This window comes from Macadamia integrifolia, chromosome 2 (genome assembly GCF_013358625.1).
Source record: "Macadamia integrifolia cultivar HAES 741 chromosome 2, SCU_Mint_v3, whole genome shotgun sequence".
Lineage (NCBI taxonomy): Eukaryota > Viridiplantae > Streptophyta > Magnoliopsida > Proteales > Proteaceae > Macadamia > Macadamia integrifolia.
Window position 1 is genome coordinate 23,877,473 of NC_056558.1, and position 19,870 is coordinate 23,897,342.

General features: G+C 36.7%; 1 protein-coding gene and 1 pseudogene across 1 annotated transcript; both read right to left on the bottom strand.

The window, feature by feature from the left end:
- Positions 1 to 6,682: 6,682 nt before the first annotated feature.
- On the bottom strand, positions 6,683 to 9,361 carry LOC122088565 (annotated as a pseudogene).
- A 7,412-nt stretch (positions 9,362 to 16,773) lies between these two features.
- Positions 16,774 to 19,164, bottom strand: LOC122060888 (exocyst complex component EXO70H1-like). Its single transcript, XM_042623999.1, has one exon. It carries the CDS (start codon positions 18,992 to 18,994, stop codon positions 17,081 to 17,083), a length of 1,914 nt encoding a protein of 637 aa, XP_042479933.1. The 5' UTR covers positions 18,995 to 19,164; the 3' UTR covers positions 16,774 to 17,080.
- Between the last annotated feature and the right edge of the window lie 706 nt (positions 19,165 to 19,870).

A 19,870-nucleotide genomic window follows, 5' to 3' on the forward strand; every position in this document is an offset into this window, starting at 1 on the left:
AAATTATGAGGGTTTAGTCGTGCCATCGATCACTGCCTAAATACCTTAGAGGTTTCTATGGTGCAAATTGAATTCATCCGAATCATCTTCTAAGATAACAACCCCATAATTAGGCCCATTCAATAGTCGTTGTGCATGTTTGCATAACCATGTATATACAGATGCCGGATACAATTTTTTGTTTTTGTTTTTGTTTTTTTATCACATAGATGATGGGATACACAGAAGCACAGGTGTTTGAAAATTTGAAATGATGTTTCACACTGTCTCATATTGTTTGGAGAGTAGCGCAAACTTAAGAGGAAAGATCTTCATCGTCGTGATTCTATTATCCATTTTTGGTAGGATTTTTGTCGTGGTTCTTCATTTAGAAGGAATGAGAGTCTTCTTTTTATAAGACCCCACCCACGACGACCACGACCCATATTTTTGTGCTTCAATTATTAGTTTGAACGACTTTTGGACTTGGGTCTTCGGAGAGATCATCATCTAATCGCTTTCGGTTTACGGCTGGTCCTTCTTTCCGCATCACCAGTTTCGGCTCTTGTTCCGTTTTCACGTGTTCATGGCTGATCCCCAACCAATCTTCGACACATGGATTGGAGTATCGCTTCACCATCCGATCGTCAACTATCAACTAAGTCACGGATTTTCCTGTTTTTCTCGTTGTAAGACCCATCTCTTTCTCACACCTTAAATCTCCTGAATTCTTCTTCTTTTATGCTAAAATTAGCAACCTGTGTCATTTCGAAAGTACCTCTATTATTGTCAGATCCGTTGCTACCTTGTTCCTTCGAGTTATCCCTTTTGACATTACATTGTTATTTACTTCACCTGATGTTTTTGTGATTTCAAAAACATGCCCCAGCCACCCAATGTAGATACAGGGCACATAGAGCCCCTCCCCCTTTGTTGTTTTGTAAATGCGTTATTTTCATTTCAATCGATCAATAAATTGGTGATAATCTCGCGACAAATGTCTTTCAACTGGGTTCTCTTGAGATTCTATGAGCTACACCAATATTCTGAACAACTTTCCAATAACTTCGTTAGGAAAATTATTGAAACTCAAATTTTAAAACTGAGAAGAAAATTGTAAGACAAATGAGGGAGGGGATGGTCTAACAAATGAGTCAGGGAGGATCATAAGATCAGTCGAGTAGTACTTGGTGATGTATTCCGACAAAAAAAATGCTTGATAGTAGATTGAAACGCAACAATGGAATTGTTCGATCTATCTGCTATGCTGATCACACCAGTGAAGATGAAAGAAATTGGTCTTTTTAGAGCCGACTAGGACAAGGTATTTGCTGAACTCGTAGGGATAGGAGAGGATGGTACGGAAGTTACTGTTTTGGTTAGATTTGTAATACCCATTCTTCTTTTGTGTAAATCGGTTGGAGGAAAGATAGTGTGGGTAATTTTGTAAACACAAACTCATAAGTGGTTAATCATAAAATTTTCCCAAAATAAAATATATTCATTAAAGGAATTTTTCCTAATCAAACCTATGGGAAAAAACTTTTTTTAGTCATTGATCAAGAAATGGCAAAAGGACTGCTACCAGTTACATCCTCTATGTCCAAGGTCCAGACACAAGATATCATGAAAAGATACTCTTGTCCCTTTGATTGGATAGTTATGCACACACTTTCACTGACCTAGGCGTTGGCGTAATGACCACGCAACCAGGTAATGTTCTTCTCCCTTGAGAAATATTGTTCTGAAAAATCTTAGTTCCCCTATATTCAACAACAAGCAAGGGTTAAGTTTATTACACTTTCATCATTTCGGTGCATTAGATTGATCAGTTGAAGCTGTTTAGTTTTATTATGTTTAACAGAAAGGGTTTGTCTAGTTGTAACCTAGGTAGGTTACAAAAGGCTTGTAACCCACTTCTATTTACCAAAAAGTCCTGTAATGTGAAAGAAATGATTGGTTCTAGGGGATTCAAAAAGTAATTTCATGTGTTTATATTCCCAATAAAAACTTAAAAGTTACTACACAACTTTTATGACAAAGTGTTTAAAAAATGATAGAAATGAAATTTTATCCTCAAACAGACCCATCACTACGATTTGAAATCTAAAATCTCAATTTCTCGTCTCTCTAAAGTCCAACATGGGATTGAAAAAAAAAAAAATTATACTAACCTTGGGTGATTGGGTCTATTGCTTTGAGTAAGGGTGTCCATTTTCAGTCCGAGCGGGTTGGATTAATCAAGAGAAACGTAAAACAAACCTTTATCGATTTGAGTTTTTATCAAATCGGTAAAAAATCAAATTGGACCAAATCAAGCAAATCGAAACAGTAAAAAACCTTATAACAACTTAAAAAAATTACTAAAAGAGAACATATTACCTACAAGAGGCTGTTAAGTCAACTCAATAAAAATCGAATCGGTCTGAATTGAAATTGAACTTTGATTTCAGTTTGATCTAATACTAGATAAAATCTAGATCAAAATGACCAAAATCGGAACTAGATAGAATCAATCACAAAAACCTTATAATCAGACATTCTGAAATAGCCTGGATAGGTATTAATATGATCGATTTCGATCGAAATTTATTTATTCAACCAATGATTTTAAACTCGAAATTGAGTATCAAAACAATCCCTCTAGTGATTCCAATTCTAAATTGACCATTCTAGAATTACCAGAGTTGGATAGATCACGACCAATTCTAATCCAAATCGGCTAATACTAGAATTTTAATTCAAAATCAAAGATTAAATTGGACCCTAATGATTCCAGTCTAGATCAGATCCGAATCAGTCACAAAAATTCTAGAATTGACACTAAATTCTAAAAACCAACAACTCAATCCCAAAAATCCTAGATATGCCGCCATTCTATAATAATCGGAATTGGGGTTGATCCAAACTAGCCAAATCAACTAGAGATTTTAAACTTGGAATTGGAGATCAAACTGATCATGGTTTCAAGTATCGGTCTGGGATCGATCGTATCGGCTGAGACCGATCGTATCAGCTGAGACCGATCCTTGATCTGGATCATTTCAGGGGTAAAATAGGTAAAAAGTAGTACCTTTTATAAAAATCAAGGGTAAAATAGGCCGATACCCACCAATCCCATCCGATCTAGATTGGTATCGAATCGGCATCGACAGAGACCGATACCGATACCATCCCCTATATCCTTGGAACTGATTCCTATAAATTTTTATCCAAATAGAATCAAAATCGAACCCAAAAAAACCCTAGAATCTCTCAAATCTTAAGACCCACGATCTAATCCTATAAACCTTATAATCGATTTTAAACACGGAATCAGAGATCAAATCAATAGTTGCCAATATCAATCAAAATCCAAATCAAGTTGGAATTGACACGAATCAATCCCAAAACCCTTAGAATCAACTTATAAAATATATTATAATTACAAAATTTCACATGTCATCATTGTAGTAGTACCAAGCCTACGATATTGCTTTACAAAAAAAAAACCTATAATATTGTCATTTGTCATCTTCTTGAACTTTTCTTTTTTAGAAAACACTAGTTTGTTTAATACAATAGATTTCTTTGAAGAGAGAGAGAGACCACTTATATTTAGAAAGAAAAGAACATAATAATGGTTGTAGGTTGGTAGGTCGCTCCTCTTTATTTCCTTTTCAAATTAGAGAAAATTTGCTTTTCTTCATAAACCTAATTAATGAGAGGATCAGACTAACCTAATTCATTTTTTGCTTTTCCTTCATAGTCAAACCTAATCAAAGTCATTTTGGCTTTTCCTTACATTTAGACATTTAGACTGAGCTGGAATATGAATAACTAAATGGCTAGTTTGACTAGAACGCACAACTGTCCATATGGCTGTTTGTGAAGGAAAAGCAAAAAATAAAAGGAAAATTACATGATTATCTATTTTTAGGTTTTCTTTTACAAAATTATCCATAAAAAGTTTTGGTTAACAAAAATATTCAAAATTAGGTTTAAGTTTACAAAACTTTCCACCCAAAGTTTTAGTTAACAAAAATACCCAAAATCAGGTGTGGGTTTACAAAACTACCCAAAATAGTGATTCTTCATCTTTCACATATAATCATGTATTTTTTTATAACTAAAACTTTGAGTGGGTAGTTTTGTAAACCCATACTCAATTTTAGGTCTTTTTGTTAACTTAAACTTTAAGTGGGTAATTTTGTAAAGAAAAACCTAATTTTGAGTATTTTTGTTAACTGAAACTTTTGATGGGTAATTTTGTTAAGAGAAACCCAGAAGTGGGTAATCATGTAATTTTCCCAAAAATGAATTAGGTTAGTCTGACTTTGAATTCGGCTGGTTCTTAATGAATCAAAGTGCGAATGGAGGATCAGTCTAGAATTTTGATGAGCTCCTTATCCAACACATGCTTAAGAAAATAGAAACTGTACACCATAGCTAGGGAAGGGCTTTGTTGATAGGCGATGATCATGCAACAAAACAATGCCAATGGACCATGGCCACAGTGAAAGCGTGAAAAAATAAATAAGAGTTGCAAGTGATTGGACGGTTAGGTCACAATCGATGTCAAGACTAGGTAATGGTTTTCCACTGATTAAGATGTACATAGACAAATTAATGGATGCGCAATGACTTGAAACTTTGATTTAATTTTTTTCTCCTTTTTTTGGTAAAGACTTTGATTTGATCTTTACGCTTAAAGGCAAAGAAAAGCAATAGGGTTAGATTAACGATTGCCCATTTTGATTGAGAGAGAATCAAATATTTTTGAGGTTGTGTTTGGTAGCCAAGAGAAGTAAGAAAAGAAATGCAAAGAAAAAATAATCTAAAAAAGAGAAGAAAAGAAGAGAATATAAATGAAATGAAATTAAAAGAAAATAAAAAAAAAATTATGCATGTTTGACTATCAATAGAAGAAAAGAAATGAAAAGCTTTTATAGTTTTTAGTGTTTTTTTGTTTTAGGTAAGATTTTTTTTTTTTTTTGGTGGCACAAGAAAACTTCACCATTCCCAAGGTGAATTTTAAAATTCAAAAAAAGAAACTGCTCTTGGTTCATGACATACTCTCTTTGGTATCATTTTTCTTTTTGATTTTTTACTTAATTAACAAAAATCATTAATAAAATCATTTTTTATCAAAACATAAAAATGGTTTGGTAACTACTTAACAAAAATGGTTTTTTTTTTTTTTTGTGAAAAATAGTTTGATATCTCTATGTGCAAAATAGTTTTTTGAAGAAATGGGTGAAAAGATTCTCTTTACCCATCTGTTTTATAATTCTCCTTCTCTACTTTGGACTGAAGAAGAGGGGGTAAGGGGCTTAAATTTCTAATTACAAAGTAAATGACTATTTTACCCTCTCCATATTGGGACTTTAATTACATATTCATTAAATCTTAGTGCAAAAATAACTAAAAATTAATTTTGATCAAAACCCATAAATGACTCTTGATCTCTTTTTTATTTTTGTGTTTTATTTATTTATTTTTAAATAGAAACAAGCTCCATAATTGATACCAACTGCAACTAAAACTATTTAAAAATAAAAAAATAAAATAAAGATACCAAAGAGGGCCTAAACATAATGAGAATTTCTTAAACTAAGCAAATAATAAATTTTTTGTACTTTTTCTTTTCTTGGCTACCAAATACAATCTTAGTCTTTTTTATGGAACCTTAAGCGTCAAGAAAAAATTTCTTTTTTAATATTTTGTTTTTTAATGAATGATTGGAGCCAAAGTTAAGGCAAGAGTCTTATGCATAAGTTCAACATTGGGGCTATATTTGCAAGTCAAGAAAAAAAAAATTCAAAGAATTTTGAATTTAAAGAAAAAGATAGACACATAAAAAAGTTATTTTATAATCATTTGTAGGAGCATAAAAAACACTAGATCATGTAAGGATGATTTCCCCTAGTTTTGAATTCCTATCAATGTCAAAACCATTTTCTTTTTATCTGTTAAGGAATCTAGCCATCTAACAAATGATTAATGTTTTGTTTTAGAAAGGATTTCCGTGTCTACATAGACAGATAGATAACTGAATTCCATCATCTTTTTTCTTCTTCTTCTTTTTTTAATATTTTTTTAATGGGTCATGTGGGTTGCTTTTGGGAAACCTTTATTTCATTGAGTAACTTTGTATCATCCATACGGTCACTTATCTTGCTGATGGCAATGTCAAAAATTAGAAGCATATAATAGTATACATTTTTTTTTTTATAATTGTATCTTGTTTAGGTATCTAGACGTTACTCCAATATTCATATTTTTCTCCCTTTATCCATTTTTATGTTTACCATTAATGAAAGAATTGAAAAAAAAAAAAAAAAAACAACAATAACTTCACTTAGTTTGCATATATTTATAGTAATATCACAATTCAAATGAGACTGAAATTTTATGGATAAGTAGAACCCTTACTCCCTTATTCATGGTCAAATTTTAATTTATACAAAGTTTTCCAACTGAAAAAATAAAACATTGAAAAAACTATGAAGAGGATATACATATTATTGATAGACATGACAATGGACATCAACGCGAGAGAGAATATGTATAATTAATTTACACATAAAATTTAACGAGTAATCAATCTAAATTATATACTAAATACCAATGATTAGAATAACCACAGAACCATCACATATAGCACTTTAATTTTGTCCAGAATCCAGAGTAGGAAAACTTTCATTTGACTAGGTAATATTTACAACATATATTCGTTACAACCATAGGAACAAATTCTAAATAAGCCAGTTCCCAGTATTTTTTTTTTTTAATGAGAAATTCAAGCCCCAATTCTATGCTCTAGAACAGGACTACCAGTATGGAGAAATTGAATATGGACAAAATTTTGATCCAAAAGCTTCTATTTCAGTCAGAATCACTGGAATTTGTCTCGGGCTCTGCTTTTTCAGGATAATTAATCAGCCAATTGCCTAGAAACACCACATCCCACATGAACACATGCCAATTATCATTAGCAGTTTTACCCAATTCTTGACTATGATTCTTGAGTCATGGCAGAGAATCTTTTGGCCGTCTCTTTCAAATTACCCTCTCTTATCTTAAAAACAGTCTCTCCCGTGTTTCATCACGGCCTGGAGTGCTTCCCTCGCGATTGCGCCGGAGAAGAAGACGTCAACGATGAAGCACTCCCGGAAGGTCTGGTCCCGTAGAACAGATCCGATAAGTAATTCCCCACATCATCAGGAACGAACCTGACAATCGGTTCCATATCGTTCTCGCTTCTCACCAAGGCCCGATACTTACCATAGAAATCCCGGTACGCCGGCACGAGTTTCTTGGCGATGGACAGTTTAATATCTTCCCTAAGCTTGCTGTCCGTCACGACCCACGACGATTGAGTTCTGTATGCCTGCTCGAACTCGGAATTGAAGTTGTTGAAACACTGTTTGACCACCTTTGAAGTCATTGTCGTCGCCACAACCGAATTTTCTGGTATGGCCGATAACACCTTGTTCCATCCTAACCACTCAAACCTCGCTGTGTACTGTATCACCGTCCCGTCGTGCTTCGATACCCAATCGTCTCCCATCAGAAACCTCAGATTGGAGTTTTGGACCTTCTGCACCACGTACGCGAGGTTATTGGTGAGGAAGAGATACTTCAAGGCCGTTTCTTGGTATAGCTTCGCCTTGCTATCGAGTTTGCAGAGGAGCACCAGTATGATCCAAGCCATCCTAACGGCTAACCTCGACGATGGATTCTCGTTAGGGTCAGGGCTTTTGAAGTAAAACTCCGGCAGAGAAACGTTCTCCGGCGATGGGGAATTGGCCAATATATCGGAGAGGATTCCGCTGTAATCGGTGAGGAAAGACAGGTAATTCATCACGTATCGAGTCAGAGGATGAAGACTACCTCCCAGGATAGGGGTTTTCGATGTCTCCTTCTCAATGGCGGATTCGAACTCCGACAGCATGGCTCGAATAGTGTTGCCTAGCCTCGTGAGTGAGTTCTTAGCTTGAGAGCGGACGGAAGAGGTGGAGTCGAAGGAGAAGATGGAGTCGATGTCTGACCAGAGTTCAGCGATGGCATTATAGAGGTCAAGCATTCTGAACATCTTCTCCGGTGACTTGTGGCACTTGGACACGAATTCCGGGAACCGGAAGAGATTAACGGCTCCTTCTTTGGTTATATCCGAGAAACAGGATTCCCGGATGAAGTCGGAGGAGGAGAAGACGTGATCGCAGAAGATTCTTTCGCCGTGGAAGAGCGATTTCACTGCAATCTTGAAGGCCTTGAGCCAGCTCTTGATCTTGATCTCGAGGACCTCCCATTCTATCTTAGGGATCTCCGAAGAGGTGAGACGCTCCACTCCGAGCTTATAGAGAGCCTCATCGATGATGGACTTTCTGATGATCTTGTAAATCTTAACGCACTCTTTGCCGTAGCCGGACGAGATCATACAGCCAGCGATGGCGCTGAGGTCGGACATGGCCAGGGTAGGGAACTGCTCGACCTCGGAGATGGATTCGCCGGCGCGCTGAATCTCGTCCTCGGGGCTGGTTTCATCATCGGAGATACTGGATCGAGCTGAGACTGATTCGGGGTCGAGGTGGTCGCGATTGGAGGAAAGAATCTGGTAAAACTCCTTCTCGAGACGCTTCATAGCGACCTGCATGAGGCTCTGGGATTGGACGAGCTTTGCATGGGAGGATTTGTTGGAGGCAAAGAATCGCATGGCTTGCTGTAATTGGTTGACGGACTTGAGGAATTCCTTGGCTTCGTGTCGGCTATCTTGGAAGAGAGAGGTGAGTTTGGTGAAGGTGGAGGAGTTTTTATCCCCACTTGGTGATGATGAATTCGGCTCTTTCCATGTTTTCTTCCATCATGGGTTCGGAGAAGGTGTGAAGGGGAGTGGAAGCTCTGTTTCTGCTCATTGGAGAAGGTCTGTAGTAGCTAGGGTGAAACGTAGGGATGATGAAGAAGAAGAAGTATTTGAAGAATCCTTGGAGCTTGTAGTGAAAAGCGATCCTCAATCCTTTAAATGGTAGATGTCTCTGTCTTTCGTGATATTTTAATTGCTGAGTTCCGGTGATTTCTCCTGCAGTGGAGAGAAGGTTTCGGAGTTCTAAAGAAAGTGAGAGAGAAAGAGAGAGATAAGCTGCTGTTTCTGCTCTTTTTGATATCTCCCTCTCTCTCAAATATCTCTTCCGGAATGGGACGAATTGTACCCTTGTGGAGTTTTAAAGAGAGAGACAAGGTCATCCATACGATGGGTGAAAGATTGAATGCATGAGAGCAAGAGGGAAGTTGACTCAGTGTAACGCGGTGCGGTCATAATCGATAAGATAGAATCAACCAATAGTTAGACCGAACAACTTTAGTCAACTTTAGTCTGGATCCTCTGCACACTTTCCAATCAAACCAAGGATTTCATATGGGACGAATTGTCCATGCTCTTTTTGATATCTTCCTCTCTCTCTCTCTCTCGAATTTCTCTTGTGTAATGGGACGAATTGTACTCTTGTGGAGTTTTAAAGAGAGAGACAAGGTCATCCATCCGATGGGTGAGAGATTGAATGCATGAGAGCAAGAGGGAAGCTAACTCAGTGTAACGCGGTCCAATCATAATTGATAAGACCGAATCAACCAACGGTAAGACCGAACAACTTTAGTCTAGATCCTCTGCACACCTTCTAATCAATCCAAGGATTTCATATGGGACGAATTGTCTATGCTCTTTTTGATATCTCTCTCTCTCTATCTCTCTCTCTCTAATATCTCTTGTGTAATAGGACGAATTGTACCCTTGTGGAATTTTAAAGAGAGAGATAGGGTCATCCATCTAATGGGTGAGAGATTGAATACGTGAGAGCAAGAGGAAAGTTGACTCAGTGTAACGCGGTCTGGTCATGATCGATAAGACAGAATCAACCAACGATAAGATCGAACAACTTTAGTCTGGATCCTCTGCACACCTTCCAATCAATCCAAGGATTTCGTGTAGGACGAATTGTCTATGCTCTTTTTGATATCTCCCTTTCTCTCGAATATCTCTTGTGTAATGGGACGAATTGTACCCTTGTGGAGTTTTAAAAAGAGAGACAGGGTCATCCATCCAATGGGTGAGAGATTGAATGCGTGAGAGCAAGAGGAAAGCTGACTCAGTGTAACGCGGTCCGATCATAATCGATAAGACCGAATCAACCAACGGTAAGACCGAACAACTTTAGTCTGGATCCTTTGCACACCTTCTAATCAATCCAAGGATTTCATATGGGACGAATTGTCTATGCTCTTTTTGATCTCTCTCTCTCTCTCTCTCTCTCTCTCTCTAATATCTCTTGTATAATAGGACGAATTGTACCCTTGTGGAATTTTAAAGAGAGAGATAGGGTCATCCATCTAATGGGTGAGAGATTGAATACGTGAGAGCAAGAGGAAAGTTGACTCAGTGTAACGCGGTCTGGTCATGATCGATAAGACAGAATCAACCAACGGTAAGATCGAACAACTTTAGTCTGGATCCTCTGCACACCTTCCAATCAATCCAAGGATTTCGTGTAGGACGAATTGTCTATGCTCTTTTTGATATCTCCCTTTCTCTTGAATATCTCTTGTGTAATGGGACGAATTGTACCCTTGTGGAGTTTTAAAGAGAGAGACAGGGTCATCCATCCAATGGGTGAGAGATTGAATGCGTGAGAGCAAGAGGAAAGCTGACTCAGTGTAACGCGGTCCGATCATAATCGATAAGACCGAATCAACCAACGGTAAGACCGAACAACTTTAGTCTGGATCCTTTGCACACCTTCTAATCAATCCAAGGATTTCATATGGGACGAATTGTCTATGCTCTTTTTGATCTCTCTCTCTCTCTCTCTCTCTCTCTCTCTAATATCTCTTGTATAATAGGACGAATTGTACCCTTGTGGAATTTTAAAGAGAGAGATAGGGTCATCCATCTAATGGGTGAGAGATTGAATACGTGAGAGCAAGAGGAAAGTTGACTCAGTGTAACGCGGTCCGGTCATGATCGATAAGACAGAATCAACCAACGGTAAGATCAAACAACTTTAGTCTGGATCCTTTGCACACCTTCCAATCAATCCAAGGATTTCGTGTAGGACGAATTGTCTATGCTTTTTTTGAAATCTCCCTCTCTCTCGAATATCTCTTGTGTAATGGGACGAATTGTACCCTTGTGGAGTTTTAAAGAGAGAGACAGGGTCATCCATCCAATGGGTGAGAGATTGAATGCGTGAGAGCAAGAGGAAAGCTGACTCAGTGTAACGCGGTCCGATCATAATCGATAAGACCGAATCAACCAACGGTAAGATCGAACAACTTTAGTCTGGATCCTTTGCACACCTTCTAATCAATCCAAGGATTTCATATGGGACGGATTGTCTATGCTCTTTTTGATCTCTCTCTCTCTCTCTCTCTCTCTCTCTCTAATATCTCTTGTGTAATAGGACGAATTGTACCCTTGTGGAATTTTAAAGAGAGAGATAGGGTCATCCATCCAATAGGTGAGAGATTGAATACATGAGAGCAAGAGGAAAGTTGACTCAATGTAATGCGGTCTGGTCATGATCGATAAGACAGAATCAACCAACGGTAAGATCGAACAACTTTAGTCTGGATCCTTTGCACGTTCATGAAGAGTAACTACTCTGTTCATTTTAGGTTTCTTATTATATACGAATATCTGAAACGTTTTTAGTGTTTTTCCAAAATTATATACCAAGTATTTAAACTCATAAATGAAAACTTAGTATATGTTTTCTTAGGAGAAAACCAATTAAAATTTCCCTCTCTTTACATTGTGCCATGCAGCTAGCTTGTAGCATGGCTCTCTTTTTTCTTTTTTTTTTTACAAATTTTTTTCCATAGAAAGGTAAAAAAACCCCATCATTGAGATGACCTCTTCTTCTGTATACAAATTTCTGGAGTGACATTTTTCTTAGAGTCCCCCATCCCCTATCCATCCGTTGGAATTCACAATGATCTCTGTCTCTTTTTTTTTTTTTTTTTTTTTTTTTTTTTTTTTTTGGTAAGAGGAGACGGTTGATCTAAAAACCCCTTTTTGAGGACAAATTTTCTTTTATCACAATAAAAGTGATACACGGGTCATAATATTTTCTCATATTTCTAAGGTTGCCCTTGGAGTCCCATCCAACAGTAATAAAGAGGACTCTCTTTGTAAAACTGAATCTTTTCATGAGACTATTATTTAATGGATGAATGAACCTCAACATTCTTTGCTCATGTCTAACTTCAACCTGAATGGAATAGACGGTAAAATAAATAAATGGGAGGGCATGTGTTTGGCTATGAATTTGAATTTTTTTTTTGGGGTGGGGTGGGGTGGGGTGGGGTGTGGGGGAGGTGGTTAAGATATGAATTTGAAATTTGACTCATCATCATAAATGCATCTACAAAGTAAAGAGAAAAAAGTTGAAAAAAAAAATTCACTATCAAAATTCTATTTTCAAGACATTTTAAATGGACAATATATATATATATATATATAATGAAAATTGGATAATTTGTTGCTTGTTGTATTTAATTTTTTCACAAAATGAGTGGAAGAAAGGGATTGAGTAACCCCATGCAGTCAAATGTATTAAGATTTCTGAGCACAACCTTCCCCTTACCATCCCTTTCACCTTCCCTTCAAAGTTGGTCAAGATTCCAAGAATTCATATCTTGAATAAATCTTCACATTTTTTTGGCTATTTAAGAAAATTGTTAAATTTATTCAAGCCAAATCAAAGTTTCTTTCGTAGACTTTATAAGATGGATATTTTTCTTTTCTCCTTTTTATTAATGTGAATTGATAGTTTAACTTCTTAAATGTAGTAGATGAGAAACCTTAGGATATATTATAAATTAAATTTGGTGACACATCTCAATTATAAAATTCTACGCATCAATTCAAGCCTAGTGATTGAAGGAAGTTGAAAAAGGTGAACACAAGCAACTCTACTCTGTTTTTTCCAATCAAAGGTTGGAGCAAGCGACGGTGCCCTTAGAAGGGAAGTATTTATGTGTTATTTTCCTTTATTTTTTATATTTATGTTCTTCAAAAGTCCCCAAGTAAATTTGAAATTCTTAAAAAATAAATAATAAAACTATAATACTGACATGTGCACCAGTCTAAAAATTAACTTAAGGCTAAATAATGATCTGCACAATGCATTTAAAAGTTTAGACTCTAATTAATAATGTTGAATAGATAGTTGTCCATGTGGTAATATGGCTTCCCACAATATGGTCTGGGAAATTCATTCCAATTTATTTTGGTTCATTAACAATGGGGTTGGATTCTATGGCATAAGCTTTAGTTAAGTTTCTCTTTTCATCCTCAAATTTCATACAAATTTAAAACACCCATAAGTTATCATCATTTTCTAAAATAAGTTCTTAATATTTTTTTTCAAATAAGTTTGAAACACATAAGAAGAGAAACAAATATATATTCAATAAGAACCATTAAAAAAAAAAAAATTCCTATATTGTAGGCCAAATGGTTAAGATCTTCCACGCATTTCACAAAGTGGGTCTCTGTTGGTCTGAGTTTATTCAATGTTTAGCTCGCCAACTTCTCAACCCACAGGGCTGAAAATGGACGCATGGGATGAATAGGTCAATAGAAACAAAAGCAGGTTGATAGAAATTTATGGAAGTATCTTTTCATTAATTTATTGTGTTTCAAATTTTTTTTTTTTGGTAGAAATTTATTGTGTTTCAATTGAAAGACCAGAATCTCATAAGGGGCACGTTTCACCAAAGTATAAAAAAAAAAAGGTCAAACTCCATAATTAAGGGATAAAAAACATGTTATGACATAAGCAACATATAATTTTATTAAATACTTTTAATTATCAGATTAAATTATATCTGGAGTACCTAACATTTAGAGAAAATAAACATATAGTACCTCACGTTTAATTTATTATGTTTAGGGTACCTCACATTTCTTAATTATTATATTTATAGTATCCCATGTTTCATAACTGTTAGGTTTGAGGTACTTTATGTTTCATATTTCCAACTTTTCTTATAGATGTTATGTTTGATTTTCTTTCTTTCCTCTTTTACGCTGATTTTCCACAGCATCCACCCGCAATAAGAGATATTTGCATACATGTATAAACGGGCAAAAAATTTGGCTGCTACCCAGGTTGCAGCCAAATAAATGGAATAATTTATTACCCCTAGGGTTCATAAATACCCTTTTAGTTTATAGAATATTTCAAAATACCTTTTTATATTTTATTTCTTTGGCTACCACAGGGGTTGCAGTTACTTGGCTGCAACTCGGTAGTAGCTAAATTTCGTCCAGATGACTTAGGCAGTTTTTCTTAAAGGGAAAACAAAACGATATACTTCCAAGTGACTTAGGCAGTTCTCTTTTCCCCATTTATTCCCTTGAAAACTTATTGTTATTGTAGACTCTTTAAACCACAATGTCCATTTCACATAAGAGAGTCGAATAAATGAAAGGAAAACTAAAATTGGCCATGGAAACCTCGTTTTAATTTCTCACAAGTGTGTCACCACACTGGAACTCAAAAATCAAAATAAAGCGTTAATCAGAAGATCAGTCTTTAATTTCTCACTTTTCATACATGTTTTTTAATGTGAATTTGTTGTGATCAGTCACAGGCTCACACGCGGATTTTAATAACCAGGTAGAGAGAGGTTTCCATGTGTTTGACTAATATATTTGGAATCTTTTATTTTGACTTTTCAATTTCTTTTCAGATTTAAGGGTTTTTCATGAAAACCCGCATCAAAATCTTGAGCAAGAGAAAACGAATGACAATTAGGATTCAACAACTGAAGTACATGTTGAGACCTCCACACTATGGTAAATATTTGAATATGATGAAAGAGTTCCAAAAGCCGTTGCAAATTTTGAAAAAACAATATTACATAATTTTGTAACATTTTTTTTATTTATAAAATTTTACTAGTGAGACTGACAGGTGTATAGTCATTTACCCACATGGTTCTTATTTTCAAATCTCCAGCTTCATTTAGTACCACAAAAATATGCTTCTAATTAATTAAGGGTATTTATTTATGTACAGAATCTAACCAAAAAAAAAAAGAAAATTTATGTATAGAATCAAAAACTCATACAATAAAATGGGGTTTTCTTCAACCTCCCTTAAATCATTTTGTATTTATGATGTTATTACAGGACAATTTGAAACGCGAGTCCTTGCATATCATGTACATCTTTCGTACATTTTTTCTATATTTTGAATTAGGGTTTTTCTTTTTTAATTGAATTAATGTTTCTTGATTGTTTGCATAAGATGCTTGAACTTCCTGCTGGTACTTGCTTGATGTCAACAGGTATATCGAGTGAAAAACTGGTTTAATCTTTCATCATAGGACAAAGGGAGAAAGAGTATGAAACATTGATTTGATCTGAAGCATAGTTTGAGAAATTGAATTGAATTATGATTGGACTTGACTGATACTGTATTGGTGGATCAATATGGACTAATAGTAAAACAATAAAAAAATATTTTTAATTGAAAATAATTGTTTTATCTCTATCAGATTTTCTGATCAATCTGAATCAATATTGGATCAATTTTGAATTTGACTCATCCCTATTTCGATACCAAATTCTCAAACCATGGTGTAAAGAGAGAGTTCATTACCTAGAAAAGGTCTACAGGCCAAACTTCTTGTGACATGTCCTTCAATTATTAGGGGAATTAAGTGTTTCTTGTTCAAATTGGAATTGGGCAAAGAGTCAAAAGCTACATCCATGCATGGTGCATGCTTGGACACCAACCCTGACATGTGAGGATTTGAGAGGTAAATGCATATATAGATGTGGACAGAGACCTTTAGGTATTTCCCTTCGTCTTCCAAGGAAGCTGGCACTGATCACCCCCAAGTAATTAATTTTTCTTCTGAAACTAGTTAGGTTACAGTAACCCTCCCCAGTTTTTAAATCTTTATCTAGAATTGAAATTCAAATGATAATGACACGTTAAGCCCTCAACCTATTATTGATCTAGAACTGACATTTAACCAATATAATGACAAATCTTTATTTGGCTTCAAAGAGAAGGAAGCGATAAGAAGTCCAAATAATCAAATAGAAAACTCTATAGTCAATAAATAATAATTTTCCTTTCCTTTCATAGTTTAAAATTCCTCATATAATTTTGATGATGAAAAGTCAAACATCTTAAATCTTAAGGCATATAAGTTCAGCATTGAAAGTTGAATATTTTTCAAAATACTTTGTGAGATTTCATTTTATTATCTTCCCAAACATTCAAATAGATCAACCATCCTTGCACTAAAAAAAAAATCCTGCTTTCAAACATTCATTATTTTCTGTTCATTGTTTGGCTTGATAAGAAGGATTTCCAAGTCTACATAGACCGATAACTGATCAATTGTCTTCTTATCAAATAGACCACCATCCTTATGATATTATATATATATATATATATATAGTTTTTTTACAATAAGTTATGTGAGATGCTTTGGGGAACTTACATAAGTTCTTTATTTAAAAAAAAAAAATTGCTTTGAGAAAATCTCATTTTTGTTTTGAGTACTTTTGTATCTTTCCCATGGTATGTTATCTTGTTGATAGTAATGCAAAATGTGAGAAATTTATAATAATGAGTTTTTTTTTTTTTTTTTTTGGTATCTTGACTGGGTATATGGCTAAGATTTTAATTTTATAATCTTATTTTCTATATTTTAACACATTTTATACTAACTTTGAGGCTATGTTTGGTGTAAAGAAATGAAAATGAGAAAAAAAAATCAAAACAATATAAATTTGAAGAAAAAAAATATAGACATGGATTTTTTTCAGGAATAAATTCTACATAAGCTCTTCTCAGTGTTTATTTATTTATTTATTTAAGGGAAAATTAAGCCCATGCAATATTGATCTGGTAATGGGAACTTCCAGTAGTCCATTATCCCTGGCCCACTTGGCCACCATATGAGCCTCTCTATCCGATTCAAGCCCGGTTTTTCTGGAGAATTGCCTAACTGAGGTGAGGTCATCATCAGATGCGCTAACCACCGGAAATTTCAGCCACTGTTCACGATGATCCTTCACAGACAGTCTCTCCGTGTCTCACCGTTTGGAGTGCTTCCCTCGTGATTGCGCCGGAGAAGAAGACGACGATGAACCACTCCCTGAAGCTACTGTACCGTAGAACAGATCCGATAAGTAATTCACCAGATCATCAGGCGCAAACTTGACAGCTGACTCCATAACATTCTCTTTAATTCCCAGGCAGTCCCGATACTTGCCATAGAAATCCCGGTACGCCGGCACGAGTTTCTTGGCGATGGACACCTTAATTTCTTCCCTGAGCTTGCTGTCCGTCACGATCCACGACGACTGACTTCTGTACGTCTGCTCGAACTCCAAATTGAAGTTTTTGAAGCATTCATTTGCTTTCATTACACTCATCATTGTGGCCGTCCGATCATCCGGTATGGCCAATAGCACTTTCCTCCATCCCATCCGCTCGTAGCTGGCCGTGTACTGTTTCACCGTCGCTTTGTGCTTCGATACCCAATCCTCTCCCAACAGAAACCTCAGATTCGAGGTTTGGACCTTCTGCACCACGTACACCAGATTATTGGCGAGGAAGAGATACGCCAAGGTGGAGTCTTTGTATAGCTTCGCCTTGCCGTCGAGCTTGCAGAGAACCACCAATATGATCCAAGCCATCCAAACGGCTAAAGCCGACAATGGGTTGTCGTTAGGGTTAGGGCTTTCGAAGTAAGACTCTGGCAGAGATGTGTTTTCCGGCAATGGGCAATTGGCGAATATATCGGAGAGGATAACGCTATAATCGGTGAAGAAAGACAGGTAATTCATCACGTATCGAGTGAGAGGATGAAGACCACCTCCGGGGATAGGGGTTTTCGATGGATCTTTCTGAATGGCAGATTCGAAGTCCGATAGCATAGCTCTAATCGTGTCGCCTAGTCTGGTCAGTGAATTCAGAGCTTGAGAACGGACGACAGAGGTGGAGTCGAATGAGAAGAAGGAATCGATGTCTGACCAGAGTTCAGAGATGGCATTATAGAGGTCGAGCATTCTGAACATCTTCTCCGGTGACTTTTGGCACTTAGCCACGGATTCGGGGAACCGGAAGAGGAGGATGGCTCCTTCTTTGGTGATATCCGAGAAACATGACTCCCGGATGAAATCGAAGGTAGAGAAGACGTGATCACAGACGATTCTTTCGCCGTGGAAGAGCGATTTCACTGCAATCTTGACGGCGTTAAGCCAGCTCTTGATCTTGATCTCCAGGACCTCCCAGTCCATCTTAAGGATCTGCGCAGAAGTGAGACTCTGGACTCCAAGCTTATAGAGAGCCTCATCGACGATGGACTTTCTCATGATCTTGTAGATCTTGACGCACTCTTTGCCGTAGCCAGACGAGATCATGCACTCGGCAATGGAGCTGAGGTCGGACATGGCGAGGGTGGAGAACTTCTCGACCTCGGAGATGGATTCTCCGGCGAGCTGAATCTCGTCCTCGGGGCCGGCTTCGTCTTCATATTCCGAGACACTGGATCTAGTGGAGACGGATTCGGGGTCGAGGTGGTCTCGATTGGAGGAGAGAATCTGGTAAAACTCCTTCTCAAGACGCTTCATGGCCACCTGCATTAGTTTCTGGGCTTGGACGAGCTTTTGGGAAGAGGAATTGTGAGAGGCAAAGAAATGCATGGCTTGCTGCAATTTCTTGACGGATTTGAGGAATTCCTGGGCTTCGGATCTGCTCTCATGGAAGAGAGAGGTGACTTTAGCGAAGGTGGAGGAGTTGGGATCCCATTTGGTGATGATGGAATTGGCTTGTTCTATGTTCTCTTCTATCATGGCTTCCGAGAAGGTGTGAAGGGGAGTAGAAAGTCTGTTTCTGGTCATTGGAGAAGGGCTGTAGGTTGAAACGGAGGAAGAAGAAGAAGTAATTGAAGAGTCCTTGGTTTGAGATGTAAAGAGGACCGTTCTCAAACCTTTAAACGGCATAATCTCAATCTCAATCTCAATCTCACCTGATTCTAATTTCTAACTTCAGTGGAGGAAAGGTTTGGAAGTTCTATGTATGAAGAGAGAGAGAGAGAGATGAGAAAGGAAGTAGAGCGGAGAAGCTGCTGTTTCTGCTCTTTTTGGTATCTCTCTGTTTGGTAATGCGTGTGGAGAAGAGAATGGGGAGAGTTTGTGCCGGTGTGAAGCTTCAAATAGAGAGAGGAACATGTACAGAGGCCAAAAGAAAATTGACAGTTGACCCTTCGAAAGCAAAAGGACAGAAAGCGAAGTTGACTCTGTGTACGCGGTCAAGTTGTCGGTTTTGTTATTATTATTATTATTATTATTATTTTTGAAGAGGCTACGTAAGACAGAATCAACAAATATCAAGACGGAATCGACTTTCTCTCTGATTACGAAATATATAATAAAATCAAAATAAAATATTTAGTTAAAAGGTAACGACGAAGGGAAGCCGTAGAAGCTAACTCCACTTATATATAACCTACACTACTTCCCGTTGGAGCCCTCCACATTTCTTGAGATTCACGGCATCCAATTCTAGGACCTCCTAAAGAAATGTTTAAATTTTATCCTTAACCTCAAGCTCTCAGGCTCTTTGTTAGTTTATTCGCATTTTAAACGTGGAACCGTTTTTTTTACGTTTTAAATACCATTTGCCGAATTTTTCACAGAAAGTCGGTAAAAAAGGGGATAGGGATATTTGAAGTTTTAAAAGCGTTGTAAAAGCGTATCCATTTTTTTAATAGTAAAAAAATGAATATTAAAAAAATAATTAAAACTTTCACTTCACATTCTTCACGCCATTCTCGGCCATTCGGCTCATTCCCAATCTTTCATTTCAAACTTCAAACC

Coding starts and splice junctions, on each gene's coding strand:
- LOC122060888 (XM_042623999.1), bottom strand. CDS start 18,994: ATGCCGTTTAAAGGTTTGAGAACGGTCCTCTTTACATCTCAAACCAAG.